The sequence below is a fragment of the Scophthalmus maximus genome, chromosome 8 (assembly GCF_022379125.1).
Source record: "Scophthalmus maximus strain ysfricsl-2021 chromosome 8, ASM2237912v1, whole genome shotgun sequence".
Lineage (NCBI taxonomy): Eukaryota > Metazoa > Chordata > Actinopteri > Pleuronectiformes > Scophthalmidae > Scophthalmus > Scophthalmus maximus.
In genome coordinates, this window is record NC_061522.1 from 24,746,808 (window position 1) to 24,767,159 (window position 20,352).

At 39.8% G+C, this 20,352-nt stretch overlaps 1 protein-coding gene and 1 long non-coding RNA gene across 3 annotated transcripts in view; one reads left to right on the forward strand and one right to left on the reverse strand.

Moving 5' to 3' along the window:
* LOC118313046 overlaps window positions 1-11,108 on the forward strand; it is a 24,964-nt gene extending 13,856 nt beyond the window's left edge. For both annotated transcript variants that reach the window (XR_004794370.1, XR_004794367.1), the window contains exon 7: window positions 10,215-11,108. This is a non-coding gene — a long non-coding RNA (uncharacterized LOC118313046). The remainder of the gene's footprint in view (window positions 1-10,214) is intronic.
* The window catches only part of chrna8 (cholinergic receptor, nicotinic, alpha 8), a 40,291-nt gene that overhangs the window by 17,661 nt on the left and 2,278 nt on the right, over window positions 1-20,352 (reverse strand). The window contains exons 2-4 of the mRNA XM_035638253.2: window positions 11,450-11,589; window positions 3,185-3,229; window positions 698-807 (exon numbers count right to left, since the gene is read on the reverse strand). Of these exons, the coding sequence (XP_035494146.1) occupies window positions 698-807; window positions 3,185-3,229; window positions 11,450-11,589 (295 nt within the window). The remainder of the gene's footprint in view (window positions 1-697; window positions 808-3,184; window positions 3,230-11,449; window positions 11,590-20,352) is intronic.

A 20,352-nucleotide genomic window follows, 5' to 3' on the forward strand; every position in this document is an offset into this window, starting at 1 on the left:
ATCACAGTCCAGCCTTTTACCTCGCCGTCTCAATGCTCTGACTGAGGTTAGAGTAGGTTCAAGGAGCCAACACTTTAATTTCTGAGATTAATTCAGGTTTGTAGCCAGCTACATGCTGATCTGATGCCATCTTTTCCATTCCCTTACTTTTTTTGTGAATAAGTTAAGTTGTGTTCAGCACACACGGCAGTGACAGAGTTCAGACATCGACACTGATCACCTGGTCTTTTCTAGGCACTTCTATTTGAGGTCCATCTGATTTTATAGACCCCGTAACTTTGAGCAATAAAAGTAAACCTTGCTACATGTAAGTTTTATTATACAGGACTAAAACCACTTGATCACAGATACAACTATAATTCCAAGGTTACAGTTTTTTTTTGTCACATACCTGTATGATAGTAAACTCAATATCACAGTGTGGGAGTTTTGCTTTGATAAATTGCGAAATTTCCAGATGTAATTTTGGGCTCTGGTTAATGATAATGGCTTTTTTCACTTCATTATATGATGTTGAACACAAAAAAATGTAATTCCTTTTTATTCTGGGCAGACTATTTCAAAGGGGCTATGGGAGATTTAAAAAAACAATCAGCAGAATCTAAAAATGTACAGAATTTACAGGAAGCCAGTAAGAGCTGGTAATTGGGTGAATCAGGAGTAAAGAGCAGGGGAGATGGGTTTGACATTAACCTACCTGTTGTAGAGGAGGATATCTGGGACCCATATCAGATTAGAAGGGAAACGAAGGTTCTGAACCCCGGGGTAGCTCTCTGGATTCCATGACAGGTATGTGTCTGTCCAGGACTGACAGACACAATGGACAGAGAGAGTTAGCAAAAAAAATGACAAAGGGACACAGCTAAGGCATGGTCTGCTTTTGGCAATTTGTTTCTGTTGATGTAAATGTCTTGTTTGACAAGACAGCATATTAGCAACCTTCACAAATCCGATACCAAGATATTTATTTTATTACATCTTTAACAGTGTTGGTACGATGACACACACATGCGCTGTATACATAATAATAATGTGCATCATGACATTTTCCCTTATGTGCGTCATACCTCTCTTTAGAATTACGATCAACCATAAAACAGGATAAATCTAAAGATGTCCCTTCACCCAGTCAACTGTTGTCTCTTTCACGTTGTCTCTATAGCTCTGATAATGAAGTCTGGCAGTGAAACCTTGCCAAGCCAACACTTTTTTGGCACTGACCACTGCACTCCCATTTGAGCCTGAACCAATTCAGCAAGAGGCCAACTGAGCCCAGTACCAAAGTGTTTTACAGCACAAAGAGTGAGCGTGGGTTGTGTGTCGACCCTGTACCTCTTTTCATGACTTACAATGGGTAGCAAGTGATCTGTGGAATGGTGTGTGTGTGTGGGGGGTATACAATATGTTTACAAGTCACATATATAGATGGAGGCACTCAGATGTTGTAGCCATAGGGCATTCTCCCTATGGAGCAAACAGTCCCATTACTAATGAGGCCACAGTATAGTATGCTGGGCACATGTGCATGCACATACTCAAACGCAGGGAACTTATGTGTGTAATATGTATTTTTGCATTTGCATGGATGAGCTCTTGGAATTGTTTATGTATGTACATGTGCATGTCGCTGTGCATATGTGTTCACTGTGTTCAATCAACTAAAAATCATACTCTCTTCAAAGAAATCCATCTAAAGCGGGCCTGCTGACATATATGTCTCCACTCACGCAGCTAATGACTTAATCATTACACTTGTCATCAGTGCTACTTGGCGGTTTGGTGCTCGAAGAGACGACTTATTGTCATGTTTGTTGGCTGGGAAGGCTCAGCCCACAGCCAACAGAACAAATCACAGCTCAGTAACTTTGTCGACTGACAGGAACAGATGAGGAGCACACCAGGCTACGTAAGGTAACAGCTGTCCAAGAATAGGTTTGCAGTTACATAACATAAATTTAAGAAAGCGTCACTAATTGGAGACAACTAGGTTCTTATTAAAAGAGTGTGAAATTCGGAGATACACATTTCTTATTTTCATTTTATTTTCAAAACTAAAAGCAGCTCCATTTACCTACATTATGTTCAGCTAGAAGCTCAGACTGTTTCGGTGATATTAGTGACAATATTAACAACACATAATAAGCTGTCATAAGCCATAAGAGCTGGCTGTTGAGGAGGATACTGAGGTATCAAACACATTCTTAGCAAACTTAAGATCAATACAATAATCACAGTTAAAAACCAAACAACATATAATTCTATCCGTTGGGATGCGGGACATTTATCCCCTAATAAACCTGTAATCCTCAAAGCCTCCTTGAAGCAGGGGAGATGAACCGGCCCCTTCTCTGTTTCGCTGTCTGTGAGCAAGTTAATGCTCTTCGCCACTGAGGTCTTCTTCAAATTCTGCTATATCTGCAAAGCCCCCTCAAGCCATTACACCACAGTGAATACCAGTATTAAAGAGTAATTTATTCTTTCATAACCTGTAAGCCAGTCAGCGGCCATCTCAACATGACTGAGTGTAGACTGCTGTGACATCCTCAATGGGCTATGATGACCAGGGCTACTGTGATAATGAGGTTGTTTCCCCTACCTGAAAAGCCTGATACCAAGCTCCTGAAGCAACTGAGCATTTGTATTACATATTTTTATCTGACAAGCATTGGGTTTCGCTAATTAGTGGTGTGAAAGGGACTGTAGTAAGAGTGATACGGTTGTGTCTTTCCAAAACCAAAAAACAGATAATAAAATGTTATATTAGGTTATTATCAAATTATACTAAATAACAAATCATTTAAATATATATTTTTGACTAAATCTTGTCACTTCTCATAGAAAAGAAAGATGCCAACCAAGAAACTTTTCTGACACGGCTAACCTAACCATTCAGGCTTGTATTGTACACTTCATCACATGAGGCCCTAGAGAGTCCCTGAAATGTATTAACTTATTTTCAAAAGCAGAAATAATTTATCTTACAAAAAAAAGGTTCAAGCGGCAGCTTTAAATTGTGCCTGGCTCCATGTCTTCAAAAGCAGTCAGGTGTGAATCATTTTTGAAAATATGAATGGCACAGCTCATAGGACACAAATATTTGCACATAAACACCTTCCGAATAATACGCTAAATGACAATTATAACAAAGCAATCACACAAAAAAGTGCTCGGAGACGAGACGTACCAGCTGCAGCCAGGCATTTGTGATCAGCACTTGGTTCTTTTCATCCTGGAGGGGAACAGGAGGGAGAAAAACAATCAGCAGCCAGTAGATGTTGGCTTTAGACAGATAGTAAATGGAAATATTCTGCAGGGTGAGAAAAAAAATAAATACTGCTTGTCTCGTAAACATGAGGCGAGATTATGAGACAGATCTGCAATGAAGTCAAACTTTCTCCCAGATGGCTCAGAGCTGGTTGGATGAAATGAACTGAACTCTACGCCCAGGACTTGCTTTGTATTTGGATGCAGCAACAATAAACCAAAAAAACGTCTATAAATACAATTATTATTACAACTATTGGACACAGTTAGGATGACATTTTTGACAAGATGGCAAAGAGGAGCACACTAATGAGACGTGTGTGAAACAAGTCATGTGTTTTACTTGACCCTGTAAGCTTAGCTTATCTTAGGGACATAACTTCCATGAATGTAATAACAGCTGCAGCCTAATGTTGCCACGGCACATCTTAGTTCACATTGTATTGATGATTGGAAAACCTTAAAAAAATAAAAAATAATAATAACCAACAATTTGTTACCGATTGACTACATTATGACACCATTTCCAAGTTTTAGTTTATATAATAATAATTCTCAAAAAATTTCATCCTGTAAAAATGATTTAAATCTGTCTGTGTCTATGAGTTCATTTTTTAGCAGCCAACAAATTCATTAGTCAGGCTCTACCTGACCTTGCCTCATAATTTTAAAAGATCTTTCGGTTTTGTTTAATTTTGCATTATGTTGCTATTTTTCATCAAAAACTTTGGAAAGTTCCAGGATGTGCCACTCTGATATAAACAACAATGATAACAGACAAAATAGGGCAAACAGCAATTTGTGCAGGAAGCTGACAGTGACACTGAACAGAAAGAGTCAGGGGTTTTCAACAAAGACATGCAATTACAGTCATTTCTGCAGGCTTCATCAAAACAGAAATATAGAGTGGCTCCCGCTGACTTTTCTGATATTTCACAACCTTGGCCCATGGAGAAGGAAGGGTAAAAAGATGAGAGTGAGAGGAATCAAAATTGACAGGAAGAGAAGCAGATCACACAGAGACTGAGATAGTTTAAGAAAAAAAATAGAAAGAGGTCAGATGTAGAGGCGCAGGGTAGCAGAACCAAAATTTTAAAAAAAAGTGGTAGAAGTGGACTCCTTGAGTGTGTTTTACAGAATCCCATATGACAGCCACAAGTTATGCTTTTTGTTACATGCTGGTACGCTGCCAGTCTGACATGTTTGTTCCCTCTTAACCCTGAAAGATGGCCAAACTGCTTGACAGTGATAGTGAGTCAGCGTCTTCTACCCTCCTATTGTGGTTTAGTCCTTTTTTCCCTCATCTTATCTTCTACCCATGACTGATGCTGGAATAACAGGGCCTCTTTGAAAAATTTTGTTTTAATGTTACTGTGGTGAAATCAAATCATGAAATCAATTTGCTCATTTTATTTCTTTCTATTCTTCATCACAGCAGAACTTCATGGTTTTCTTTCTTATCAGTAAATTCCATACTATCCTCCTTTGTTTCATGCTGCTCATTTCACAGAAGAGTGTGCTTTGGTTTGACTTTAAGTAGACAATTTCCCTTTATTTAGGGACAAGATGGGAAATGAATGTCGCAGAAAAAAGCTTTGTTGTGATGTACAATATGTAGTATCCATTTGAAAGTCTTTGAAGATCAGCTGATGTCATTACATTGATGCAATTTTAGACGCCAAATCAAATTAGCTGAGTGTTAACATGCTCTTGTTATATATGAATTAATTTCATCCACTTCGGGAACCTCAGTTAGTTGATTTGTTATTTTTAACAGCCTGCTCTGAAAATAAACTCAAGATAAGTGAAGACTAGAAAAAGAGCATCAGCACTAATATCCTCTGTCAGTTTACCAGATAAACCTCGCCCAGCTCAGTATTTGTACAATTGAACTTGGTAATTGAGTAATTGGTTGGCAGTAGTTTTGGTGCCATTAAGCTGTATTGTATTACAATGAGAGATGTCAAATATGTTCCTCTTCATTAAAATAAATGGGGCAATTGTATGCATACGGTTGCAAAGATATTTAAGATAAGATAAGCTGAACCTTTATTGAGCCCCCATAGGGGAAATTCAAATTTGACACAGCAGCACAGAAGAGTAGCAACACAGGGGAAATGTAATAAGAAAACAAAATGGGAATAGAAACAGAAACAGAAATTAAGGTAAATAGCATAAAATAGAAAAACTATGCAATAACAATAACACATAATACAATATCGTGCAAATTTCAGTGCAAAAGTTTCAAAGGGGCCAACAAGTCAGATAAGTGAAAACAAAATTGAAAAGATTGTCTACATGTGGATAATGTTATGTAAAACTATTTTACATAATTTGACCTTGGTACTTAATGCTCTGTTTGGTAAACCTGTGAAAGTCTGGTCAAAGACCAAAAGTGAATGAATGTGGGTTATCTTCACCTCTGAGGAATGGAGTGGTCGTTCATGGGATGCATTGTTATATTTGATTGACCTCAAAACTCCTGATATTTATCGGGTTAAAGAAGCCCTTCAAAAACACATAGATGCTATGTTTGCATTCCATGTTTCTCTAGTCGCCTAAAATAAGTTATTTACTTTTCAATCAGAGGGCGCTTTACCCCCACCTAAGACTTTACCATTGCAGATTTAGCTGAAGGACTTGTCACTTTAACAGCAGCACCAGATGAAATGAGAAGAAATCTCGGCTGTCATGAAATCATCATCACTTGAATCAATCTCCCGTATTAACTTGACCTTCAAAATCCTATGAAGAATTATGTTTTGTTGACCTGTAAAATGTCTTCTTAAACCCTGTGCTGATATATTTTTTGACAACGACAGGGATGTAAGAGAAAATATGAACATGGATAAAATACACTAAGGTTTGAGATCACCACAGACCGAATGACAATTAAAATCTAATATGAATGTTCTTCTAGTCATTTTCCTTGAAATTACCCTTGTTTTAAGAGACTCCTATAGTGTAGAGAATTCCATTAACCACCACCTATATCATCATTATTATGGAGATGTATGAGCAGCTCCAGCAGGTGCTTAAACTGTTATCAATGACTAGCAAAGCAAACTCACTGCTACAACACCGTGTAGTGAAAATCGATTCTCACACAGTCGCCGCTCCTTTCTTTCATCCCTGCCTTTTCCCCTTCTCGCCTCCCTCCCTCACTCGACACTCCAATCTTATCTCCAACCATCCTTTCTGATCTGTCCCTCTTTTAAGACGTTTCCTTTCTCCACTGATGAGATAGAGCGGCCTCCTATTGTGTGTTTCACAAAGCGACATTTTTCTGTCCCTTCGGTGTAAGATCTGGTGGGCAATTGGGGAGATTTTGCTTTGGTTTTGGGTTGTTGTATTTACAGTCTTTTTTGGACCTGACCTCTTTTTAGTGTTGGTGGTGGTGGAGTTGCGTTCATTCCGCTGGAATGGGCAGTATCAGCCCTGTCTCTCTAATCTCCTCATAAATCTGCTCTGATTGGTTTTAGACAGGGATTGATGGACATTTGCCTACAATGAAAGCTCCCCAACTGTGTTTTATTGCAAATCATCTCACAGTATTTGGCCAAGGACAAAAACGTGTTTTCACATGTCCATTGTTCCGGAAATTGAATTTCAGTTTTTATCCCTTGCGAACAACCTAACAACCGTGTCCTACATCTTATTTTACTTTCAATCTAAATCAGAGGATAAGTGTTTCAAACATACCGAATCAACAAACAGAGAAAAAAAAAGAAATCATGAATCATATCTCAGAATACTCTACTGTGCTCCCTGCACTTCTTGCACAGGATGCCCTCTTGTTTTAACACTTCATAAGATAGGCTGAATTTGTGTGAAGGAAGGATGCAACATTGCCTGGTTAAACAAAAACAGTGTTGAGAGAATCAAATCGAAGTTATCTTTGTTAAGATGAATGTTTCTGGCCAGGTGAATCTTTGTCAGGAGGAGCTATAAGGAGTTCATGTTGAAGTGTTCAGTTAGTCTAGCAGTTGAGCATGGCAGAACATTTAGCAACAGAGTCATCACGTCACCAGAAACACAACTCCTAATATGCTGATGTTGCCCTGTAACTGCTGGATGTGTCAATAAGCAACTGCTTAAACAATGCATTATATTGTACAAGTTCTTCTTAATGTATTTTATCTAAAAATCTTAAAACTGTAAAAGGAACGATGTAACTGTGTAACTATACTCAGTAAAAAGGGTCAATATTTCCCACTGGTTTGTAGTGGAGATATAATATAAAGTTGCACAAAATGGAAATATGTATGTAAGTACAAGTACCTCAAATGTGTACTTAAGTTCAGTACTCAAGTGAAGTAACCAAGTTACACTCCACCACTGGACCTTATCGGTTTGGCTACATTAGGAACATGGTGGCTCTTCATACTGGTTGGTGACCAGTCCTGTTCTCGTCTGTCAGTCTGTCTGTGTATCTGTCATTATTCATGGTGATGAGCCCAGTCATGGGCATCAACCTGCCCCAGTTTCCTGGTTAAGGAGTTACCGCTGAGCAGATGGAATAATCAAAGGCCACATTACACGCACACGATTGCGCACACAAGCAGCTTTACATTATTTACAACTGCTGCCCAGGAAGCTTCAAGTCATATGGTCTTGCCAGCTTATCCATAATGCATTGAGTCACCAAACAGTGTAGTTAACAATGGATACATAGCAAACACACACACAAACACACACAAAAAACACAGACACACACACACACACACACACACACACACACTGTGTAATGAGAACATTACATTTACTTTTTAGACTTACTCTAACCTTGACAATAACTATTACTTGTCTGAACCCAAACCTTAAACTGAACCTAAACTTGTGTTTCCAGTCAGTCATTTGAAAGCTTAAAGAATACATTAAAATGTAGTTCCATATATGCTGAACACATTAATAATAGAATGGGAATCCTATGGTACATCCCAGTGTGCAGCTCTTACCATCATGCAGTCATGATGAGGGGACATGCACGTCTTGTGACCTAACATGGCTGGCTCAGGGATGTGATAGGGTTTGAGCTTGGTTTTTTTGGATGAGCACTTTGTCTATGTGGTGGGGCGAACAGGCAAGTTATGTGTGGATTTGTGCATGGGTAGGTGCATGAATTGGGGAACAGGAGGAAGCACACAATGAAGCACAGCAGAACAGATGGAACACAACATCAAATGAGATGTGACAGAAACTTTACCCAAACCACAGAAGTGTGGATCGAAAAAAGGGTTGATCTGACATGAAAAGGAGTGATGAGGGAGGATTGTGGTCGCATTGGGCTAAATATGGGTTCCTGTGTATTTTTTTTTGAGGGTGTAAAATGTGGGACAAACATATATGAATTGATGTTAATCTTTTAAACCACTCTCCAACTCGTGTGAGTTTGGAGAGTGTTTAAAGGAATTGGATATGTATCAAGGAAAACATTGATACTGCTCTCATTTTTTATATAAGACAACATCCAGTTAGCTTTGCTTATCTTAGCCCAAAGACTACGAATGGGAAACAGCAAACCTGAAGTACTGCTCCCACTAACAGTTCTAAACCTTTGACGTGATTTAATCTGAACTTGATAGAAAACCAAGCAACATTAGCAAATTTAATCAAAATCATTGACACAACATGTTGATTTACAGGCAAGAGTTAGCTCTTAACTAGCCAGTGACAGATGCACCAACCGCTAATTAAATCTTCCCATTAACTTTGGATGGAATCATGCCAGCTCTAAAATTCTGGAGCCAATCCCAGCTAACATTGGGCAAGAGGCAGGGTACACCCTGGACAGGTCGCCAGCCTATCGCAGGGCCACATACAGAGACGGACAACGATTCACTCTCACATTCACACCTAAGGTCAATTTAGAGTCTCTAATGAACCTAACCCCATTCTGCATGTCTTTGGACTGTGGGAGGAAGCCAGAGAACCCGGAGAGAACCCACGCATACACGGGGTGAACATTTAAACTCCACACAGAAAGGCCCTGGTTGGTTTGAACCGGGATTCTTGCTGTGAGGCGAAAGTGCTAACCACTGCACCCGGGCACAGTCACTGTAAGAATATTGTTTTGGGTTCAGAGAAAAATTAAGTGCAACAAGCACAAGGCATGCAAATTACGCATGTACCACAGTCACTGTAGATAAATCAGATGGAATACCTTTACAGTTTTTCTCAATTGTTTACACACAAATACTCGTACTTGAGACACAATGACCACAACATGTAACTCATTCACCAACCCCCTGAACCAATTCTACTAAACTACAAGCACAATTCCTGCTTTACACTGAAGCATCCATCATCCAGAATTTCCGAAATGAGAATAGGTAAGAAATCTACCCTAACTAGAAAATTGCAGTACTGCATATCAATACAGTACTCAATGAGTACAGTAGTACAGTATTGTCTGTGGACTGTTCTGTAGGACTGTAAAAATAAAGTATGTTTCAAGTATTTGGGAAATGTATTCCTACTTTGTATTCCTACACAGTATTTACAGTATTTTACTATTTGTTTGGCAGAACTGAAAGATTACCAACACAAGGTGGTTGGGAACGTCTTCTGTCTCCTGAACAGGAAACTGAAATCATGAACATGGTCCTAGAAAATAACGCCATAACATTATGGCAAATACAAAGAAAAATAATAGAAAACAATGAGATATTTCAAAATATTAATAGGGTAAGCTTATCAACACTGGACCGTGTCTTGCACAGAAATAATCTGAGGATGAAGCAGGTCTATATGCCATTTGAACGCAATTCAGAAAGAGTCAAAGAATTGCGATATAACTATGTGCAAGTGAGTCCTATACAATCCCACAATTGATGCATACTCTCAAAACTGTATAAATTATACATATTTCAGTATTGTAATCATAATGATTGTGCTTCACAATAGTGACCACTCCATGTCTATTTCTGATATTGTCATGTGTGTTTCAGAGAGTCCTTGAGCTAGAGGTGGCTGCAGTGGAGCACCAGTTCATCTACATTAATGAGGTTGGATTCAACCTCACAAAAAGACGAAAGAGGGGAAGGAATATCATCGGCCAGCGTGCCATTGTTGAAGTCCCTGGCCAGCGCGGAGGGTGTGCACAATGTGTGCAGCGTCATCCATCACCATGCTGCCCTTGGCCTCTACAACACTGCCCATCTGATCACACTCCTGGACACCCGACACAACACTCTCATCCAGCAGGTCAGTTGACGGCCCGAGCACCTCAGGTACGTTGTCATTTGGGACAACGTAAGTTTCCACCGCGCTGCTCTGGTTCGTAACTGGTTCACTGCCCATCCACGCTTTTTAGATGTTTATCTCCCTCCATATTCTCCATTCCTCAATCCTATTGAGGAATTCTTTTCTGCCTTGAGATGGAAAGTGTATGACCGAAATCCACAAACACGTATACTCCTTCTCCAAGCTATGGTAGATGCATGTGGAAATATAGCAGTTGATGCTTTTCATGGCTGGATTCGCCATGCAAGGCGATATTTCCCCCACTGCTTGGCCAGGGAAAATATTGCTTGTGATGTGGATGAGGTGCTGTGGCCAGACCGAAACAGAAGAGAGGATGCAGCATAGTTGTTTTTTTTACTGTAACTGTACACAGTAAATTCTTCTGTTGTTTTGTATGTAGACCACTGTATGTGCAACTTTGTGTTGGTTGTTTTTGTGGGAAAAATAAAATATTTGTTACTGTGTATTTGTGTGTTCTGAGTATAGAAACACTTATGTATGTACTGTCTGTAGTAAGTGTAACACTGAACCAAAAAAAGGCCTAAGTCATTATGATGAATGGAGAAGAAGTGTTTTCCATTCATCATAGTGTTTTACATTGAGCACATCAGTGTTCAACTGGTTCTTATAAATGTCTATTCATATGATGGTTTGTGTGTGTCATTTGAAAACAAAATACTATTTTGAGAAGAAATAACATTGTTTTGAATGTAAAGTTTCATTTTGCAGGAGAATTGAGGGGTTTTGCCCATTGTGTGTGTTTTTTGATTTGTGTGTAGAGTTCTGAGAGTATTAGGCATGCTTTCAGAAAATGTGTGTAAACAATCGAGAAAAACTGTAATATAATCAAGACAAATCAAAAATCCTGAAAAAAATTCAATACGCAACTTATTCTCTCTTTCCTCAAGCATACTCAGCTCTCTACCATTTTAGCGCTCACCACATCAATGATTTGTAGCAGTGTGAGGCCGAGGTCCACCACGATGGGTGCTGAGTCGTTCTGGACCGGTCTCTCCAGACGATTGTAGTTGACCAGAAGGTCGCGGTACAGCTTCCTTTGGTGCACACCACCATAACAGCCTGGAGGGAAAAGGGACAATACAAGACAATGAAAGGGAAGTTTAAGAGATGGGAGGAGAGGAAGAATGAGAATGATAAAGGTGATTGTGTTTGAGACAGCAGAGGAGGAAGAAAAAGAAGAAGAGAGGTTTACAGAAGCTACAGGGAACAGGTAAGAGAAACAAGTGAGAAGGAAAAATATGGAAGTTTTGTGGTAGGTTTGGAAAGCACAATGGTGGGAGGAACTGACATTTAAATTCAACTGCTTACACTGTTTGTGAAGACATAATCAACCCAGTATTTTAATAAAACCAAATGCAAACATGTTCTCACACATATGAATGCCTGTAATCCAATCAACGCTATTATTGCAAATTATTTTCAACATTGATTAATGATTTAATGATGATTTAATCAGAACTCCTGATTAAATCATGATATGCTGATATTAACTCTGTGAACTTTACTTGTGCTGACTGAGATGTTTAGTCTCTCCTGAGTTTATTAGGCCTCATCAAGTAGCTTACACTGAACACTGAGGCACCCATCTTTAACAGGGATGAATATACGTAGCAGGTAACAGCGCAAAAAAGAAAAGCTAGTCAGTTGTGAAGGTGGCATGTCTTCTATTTGGCACCACCCTGTTTCTTTCCCCAGTGCTGCTAGCACTTTTTTTTTGAGGAACACTGTCATATTACTTAAAACTCTCATAACATACCGATAGCGATGAATAAATGAAATGATCTGACATTGAAACGAAAAAAAATGCTCATCTGTGGCTGTGGAAGGACTGTGAAAACCACGTCCAATCAGAAAGTTCGGTCCGAAGAAAATGATTGGATGAACCTGCTTTCTTCCTGCTTGCGCGCACTCCGCTTGTGCGCCACACATTGGGGGCGTGGCCAGACTTCTACCAGGCAAACAAACGAAGCAGAGGCTAAAGCTACTGCTACAGGGCTACAGCTAGCAGGTAAGTTGCTACACTGAACTGAAGAAGAAAAGGAGTTGCAGAACGGCAGAGAAAGTGCCTAAAACAGCTCCCGGTCGCAACAGAAAGACAGCATCTGAGACGGCTACAGCCAAAAAGAGGTTGGATATTTCAAGGAGTAAACAGAGTAAACATCGGTGTGGCTTCTGCTTTGTTATGGATGAAAGCAATTAATTTTCTGTGTATAACCAACATAACTGTTAGATAGCTTGTGTATATATTAGCCAGCGCCAAGTTCGCTGTAGGACACTAGGTAAGTTAGCTAACGCTATGTTAGCCTGTGTTTATCTACAGCTACACTGCCTGTGTGTTTTTGCTGGATGTATTCATTGTAGTTATTAGGAAATGTCAATTGATTGTTTATCTATATTAGCTTTAAACGGGACGTAGCGTTACGTTTGTGTGTGGAGCGGGCGTAGTGAGAATGCCAGTGTGCTTGGCTAGAGGCTTGTAGTAGCAGGTGATGTGCATGTTGCGGTCTGTGTTTTTCATCACGCTGTCAGGCAAGTAGATCCCGGAGTATGCCCGACTACGGTCCGGATGACGGGCCGTAGTCATTTCATTCATTTTCACATCCTAAAATGATAATGCAATTTGATAACAATGACAATTTAAATGAAAACTCCATTTCACTTTTCATTTAACCTGCACTTCAGTTCACTATATTTAAATGTAAATGCAATATAAACAATACAGCCTAATTTTCAATTTAAGCAAGCAATGTGTAGGTCACAATTAAAATGAAAAGGCATTTCTAACCATTTGAAAATGAAATTGCAAACTCCATTTGACTTTTCATTTTCAAAGACCTGCTCTTCTCTTGGATAATATTCAAATGTAAATGCAATATTAACAATGCAGACTCATTTTTTTTCACCTTACCTTGCCTGCCGTGTCTTCAATTGGGTTCAGTCTAGATCTGTGACAGTACCTTAAACGTTTCGCCACCAGACACCCAATTGTCTGACTTTTCATCAACAAAAACATACGCCATCAGAACAATTTGAAAGATACAATAGCCTATACGAACATAAAGTCCCTCTGAAACATGGAGGAAGAAGTTTCTTCAAATCAAGGCTGCCACCATCACAGCATTCACAGAACTGCCAGACTCCCTAATCCTTCACTGTCTCACCTCAGCCAGAACTGAAAAGGTCCCCGACTGCATTTCCCTGGTGACCGTTGTCCAAATTAGATGTCGTCTCAACATATTCCAGCAATCATGCAGTGACAGCCGAGACGTGAGTGTGCCCACAATGGCTGAGAGAATGACTAATTAGCTAATGAGGTGTAAATAAACAAAGACAGATCGCTGTGTGTTTGCGCGTGAGGGTGTTGGAGAGTGTCAGATAGGGCACCCCTTTATCAGGGAATCTGCATAATGGGTAAGAGTGGCAGCCAGCAAAAGCATCGAGAGTCAATGGAGTGAAACAAGCACAGCCCAAACAAGCTGAACAGCAAAGAGAGAGTGTTTGAATAAACACATCTCCGATAGTTGAGCCTTTTACTTCCTGCATTACTTAGAAAGTGTCTCCATTTTTTGTGATGGATTGCACTTTCAAGTACAATAAGTTTCTGAACACATGGAGTAATTCTTACTCCAGTAAGAGACACAGACATCTTATAAAACCTCCTTGGACAGACTAAGGTTTTGCTTTAACAGGTTGGCTGCCGTGCCTGCATTCAGTCTGTCAGTTAGTTGTGTTGAGTTATTCCAATGCGTCCTCAGGCAGTAGTGTGTCTGTGTTATCTGTGTTTTGTTTGCATCATGGGCAGCTTCCTGACAGCTGTACAGTATGTTTATCCTTACAATGTCCCATATGTGATGATTTATGTCAGTCGTTCAGTGGTTATGTAATGTCTTTCATACTGTGCGCCTCCTTTTTAATATGTGCTGCACGTTTGTATTCCTACAGTTGTTATAATGTCTGCAGCCTTTGGTTCAAATTAAGATATTAGCCACTGTCTCTTGATGTTGACAAGATATACTTTTTTTTTAAGACAGTTGTGAAATGTGAAGAAGTTAACACTGCTGACCGACAATGTTTGAACTTCTTACCTTGCAGCTGTGATTCAGAGGTGTACTTCATTGTGTAATAATCAATATTTTTTAATATGAAACTCATGCATGCCAAATCTTGTGGCCAAAAGGTTGACACATTTCCAGACTTTGAGCCTTCTGTTGATGTTGACATTGATCTCCATAGTACATTAATGGAATGTCATTTGGCTTACCAGACTCTGTTGTCAATAACTATTGTCTAATAATAAAGCTCAAGAACTAAATAACACTTAATTAGACCTATTCAATAATACCATCACCTTTGAATAAATGTATAAATCCCAGTATCTTATTAGTGAGAAAACCTTACAAGAGCTAAACATCAGTTTTTTCTTAACCTATTAAAACATTTACAGGCAGACAGATTGAAGCAGCATAAATCACCAATAATATGAAACAGTTAAACATTGGCACAGTAGAGGTTTAAATAGCGTATGAATGAATGGCGAATTGGAGGGGCAGACAGACGGATTATTAAATAGTTTATTGAAATGAATTGAGAACAAAAAAACTCATGAAAGACTGCTGAAAAAGTGCTGTTATAAGATGAGGGATAAGAAGAGAAAAGCTAATCTGTAGTTCAACATCCCTTTACTGCCCCAGCGTACTTGGCTGACAGTGTGACCTCTCAAGTTAAAGGAGGTCGCAAGGGTTTTAAGGAAGACCAGATTACTGTCTCATTATGTTGTGTAGGCCTGGGGGCAACTACTGCAACCATGGCAGCTACTCTCCCGCTCCTGCTTTCACACTTTATCTCCCCTGAGTCTTTTGATGTGTGTAGCAGCAGCAGTTTATGGATCATTTAATAAACAGAATTATTTATTATTTATTAGAAGCACTATATTAGGATCACTTCTACATTTGCGAATCATTGTAGCAGCAGTGCAATGCATGACATCACCAGATGCAGTTCAAGAGCTTCAGTTAATGTTCATATAACATTAGAATGGGGAAACATTTGAACTCAGTGACTTTGACCATGCTTGATTGTTGGTGCCAGATGGGCTGCTGATCCCCTGGGGTTTTCACACACAATGATCTCCAGAGTTTGCTAAGAATAGTGTGAAAAACAAAAACAGCCAGTGAGCAGCTAGCCTGGGACCCAGACGAATTCTGGGAGCTCATTTCATTTGCTCTGCCATTGGGAAGCGATTTCCTCTGGCATAAAATTTGCCGGTCCCATCACAACCGATTATCTGATAATGGGCGGGGTTTTTACTATGATGTGGAGAGAAGCAACTTTTGTTAACAACCAAGGCTGCCGCTGATGAACGAGCGTTTGACTTAAAGTATCCGACATTTTCAAACTTCTCCCGCAAATACGGCAACACTGGTTCACAGACATTGTGGAATCACCATCACAGACATCTCCTCTCTGCTATAGTCTGTTGGAAACGGAAAATGGCTCAATCTCATTTCACCCCTTAGCCCTACCCCTCGGTTTTGCGCGTTCACATGGAGGGGTGCCTCAATTCCCTCTGGTATCAAGCGGGAGGGCTAAGGCAGAGGGTTAGATGGCCCTCCAAACTGAGATTTTCCAGACCCACACTCAAAACGGGGGGCTGTGAGATATGCCCTGCAAATCAACGGCAAGTTGGCTGAAAAAAAGTTCAAGGCCAAAGTAACTCTGTTAATAATTTAAGACAGTCTTTGTCTGTTGTTTCAATGTATTATGGCGCTTTTCTTCATAACAGTCACAAAAAAAAAACTCTAGTCGCAAAAGCAGTTTTATGCGTTATATTAGTACAACATGTGACTAATGTGATGTGCTGTTTCGTCATTATAAGACCACAGGGTATTTTCAGTGGGATTCACCTGTCATGTCATCCCCGAGATACTGTAATTAGCATGTTTGTTATTTGAATATTATGAGTATGTCACCATAGTAACTGCAACAGCGTATTTACAATGATATCGCACTCATTCAAGGCATGTTGAATCTCCGGTAAAAACAAGTCGCGTCTTCTTACGTAAAGCCATCGGCGACTATTGATGACGTATCGCGTTCGGATGGGTGTCGAATTTTGTAGGAGTGGATTTTTAAACCTTTCCCCTTGTATTGGGCCTAATACCCATTTGAGTATTAGTCTGGCTAGGCCAGGCTAATGAGTAGCAGATCTGCTGATGGAACTGCCTTTTCGATGAGAGATGTAAGGTAAGGTAAGGAGCTGACCAGAAAGGCTACGGTAACTCAGGTAACCAATTTGTGCAACTAAAGTGAGAAAAAACCAAAACATTTTTGAATGCATAGCATGTCAAGCCATTAGGTGAATGGACTTCAACAGCAGCAGAACATGTCAAGTTTCACTCTTGTCAGCGAGAAATCTGAGGCTGCTGTGCCTAATCAACAATGGACAGTTGAAGACTGGAAACGTAGCCTGGTCTGATAAATCTGGATTTCTGCTGTAGCTGCAGATGGAAGGGTCAGAATTGCATCAGTGATATAAATCCATGAACCCAACCTGCCTTGTGTGTATGACCATGGAAATGGTCAACAGTTTACCCAACATTTCTCTCTTCCTACTTTTCAACACAATCAACACAAGCCACAATATGCATTTACATCACTGAAGCAAAAACAGATGTTACACATCAACATACATTACGGGGGAGTCACAAGGATAATAATTCCTGCGTTTATAATTTGCTTATTGTACTTCCCATAATAACAAAACAAACAGAAATAACAATGTAAAACCATTTATTATTAATGCACAGATTCATTTTTTTCCAGCCCTGAGTAGAGTCTCCAGGTATTCCTTTCAGCTCCAACAGCCTTTACCAACAAAGTAGGTCAGTGTATACAGTACTTAGCCTGAGCGGGTAAACTGAGGGCTTATTAAGTTGTCAAAGCACAAAATCAACTACCCCCAACCTGTAAATGTTTGCACATACAGTTTAATCGATGTGACATGTTGCAGTGAAAGCTAAGGCCACTGTTTGTACATACTGTACATTCACTTTGAAAAACTTTGACTTCCCCAAACATTTCAAAGCCTTGGTAGGTCTTATCCTTCCCCCACAAGCAGCCACATCCTTAACCTCAGAGCTTCCAGATCACATACAGAATTTCTGAATTTGTCCTTGGCGAAACCACACTACCACTTCTATCTTCTCGTGCATCTTCCAGTTCGCAACTGTTGTTTTTTATCACCACGTTTTCAGCTAAAAATCCAGTGCTCGCTCATTTGCTACATGAGCCAAAACCTCAATAGAAACACAGAACATGCCAATACATGCAGAGCCCCAACATACCCTGGAGGCATCTATCAACTTCAAATGGCTACCATATATCTCCCTCATTGCATTAGTGACCAATCATATTTCAATTCTAGAGCCCACAGGGTGTATTATTTGATCCTCAATCATTAAAGCTCAGTTGTATTGTACAGAAATAAAATGGTCGTCTTTTTATGGCAGGGCAATTCAGTTTAAGAGTTGTTCACCCTTAAAAGCTCTCGCTGCTATCAAAATATTTTTTACGGACTCTGTCACAGTGTGCTGTCACAGTGTGCTTGTGTTTTACTGTCGCAGACATTGACACTCAGGTGTAATAAATCATTGAGCCAAAACCTCCCATGGGTTTGACATGTTCCCAAGTGATAAATCCAAAGCAACTTTCATGGAAGACAATGGATTGAAATTCTTAGGAAATTTGAGATTTTTGCCTTATGGCTTATGAGGTTTTACTGTATCAGTCTCAGTTAATGTTCTTAGAGTTTTCCAGCACTTTAGTATTGCACTATTGTTGTAATGTGAACTTGACAATGTGACCTGTCATTAGCTTTGAACCTGTAACCCATAGCAGCATACACTCAAAGATGCATGAAAACACATTCACTAACACTAACTGCAACCAACACTAAGACTAAACTAAGACTATGTCCTTTTGCTGAGCACTAGGGCTGGGCGATGAAGAAAATATCAATAAATAGGATTTTAATCAATAGCAACATAACAAAAGTCCAACATATATCGATATATTGCTTATGCATTGTGCAAGCAGGGTAAGGTAGGGTATCCTAAGAGTTATTTCCTTTACTGGTGGTAAATCTATTCTTTTAAAACAGTAAAGAACGACGGTCAATGATGATAAACATTTTTTTTCATTTCTAAGGCAAAGTGGAACTGTACCGTAATTTTCGGACTATAAGCCGCGCCTTTTTCCCCCCTTTTTCTACCTTGCACTTTATATAACGGTGCGGCTAATCTATGGATTTTTACAGCTAACGGCCACTAGGGGACCTCCCAAATCTAACAGGTTACAGTCCACCAACTTTAACTCTACGGGCTCTATGACCGGTCCGCGGTCCACAGTTAAAGCAGCGAAAAGCAACTTTCGCTCAAGTTTGCGAGTGGATCCTGATGGCTTGGAGGAGTGTCAAAACATCCACGATCACCAACGGGTTCCGAAAGGCTGGACTGCTGCGTGATGAAGAGGAGGACGCCGCCACAGGCTCAGCTGAGGCCCTTCAGAGGCTGTTCGATTCCGACAGTGACGAAGAGGAGTTTGTTGGTTTTGAGAGCGACAACGAAGGAGAGAGGAGAGTGGCTGACGAAGCCACCCTGAGCCTGTTCGTTTCCGACACTGAAGATGAGGACTTTGGTGGTTTTAGTACGTTATGCAAATATGCAACTTGTTTGTTGAAATGTTAATAAATGGGAGCTTCCTCAAGCAGCCATCTCTTTCCCGACAATCCCCTCTGTGCACGAACTCGTACATATGGTAATTAACCTTTAAAACACCTGCGGCTTATAGTCCAGTGCGGCTTATAGATGTACAAATCATTCACTTTAGCTGCTGCGGCTTAAACTCCGGTGCGCCTTATAGTCCGGAAAATACGGTAATTTAACATATTAACTGTTAGCAGTTTAAAGTACACTTGAATATAAACGTATAAAATTGCAATTTTCTCAACAAATATACATAACATATTCACATACCAAATGAAACCTCATATAACTTTGATAATTCAACACTAAATAAAAGTTTCAGTGCTTTATACAGCAAAATACTCCAGCTTCAATGTTACACACTGACGGCTGATGTGCTTGGCATGCTGCCATGTGGTCATGCAAGCAGTCCAACACAGTGCATCCAAATGTTCATCAGTAACTGTCCTGCCTCCAAAGTATCAAAATTCAGCAAGTTGCGAGCACACAGGAATACTGTTCTGTGTGTTTACGGTACCCAACCCTAAAGCAGGATGATGAGGTTTATCACGTAATTGGTTTTAATGTTCTACCTCAGATTTTTAAAATTTCCATTACAAAAAGTAGTTGGCCATAAACGCTGTGGCCATAAAGAAGAGCTGACAACCACAACCTTCACTCAGGAGCCAAAATTTGTCTTTAAACTTGACAGAAATAATAATGTTACTTTTATTGTGATAACTATCAATATTGACTGCATAAAAATGTACATCTAGATCACATTTTTGGCCATATCGCCCGGCCCTACTGACAACAGCATGCTCACATACCAAGCATGATATAAAATCATTGAATCAAACATCTCAGTAGGCCATGCTTAGGAATTAGGTTGAGTACAGTAGAGAGCAGCTGTGGAGACTATATGAAATTCACACCCCTAAGCAAAGTCTTGGCTTTCCCATCTTAGAGTACAACATATTGGAGCTTTCGAGGGCCAGAAGGTGAACCCTGACAGCTTGCTGCTTGCAGCAAAATAAACTTCACACTAAGAGGGATGTTTGAGGACAGTAGGACAATGCCT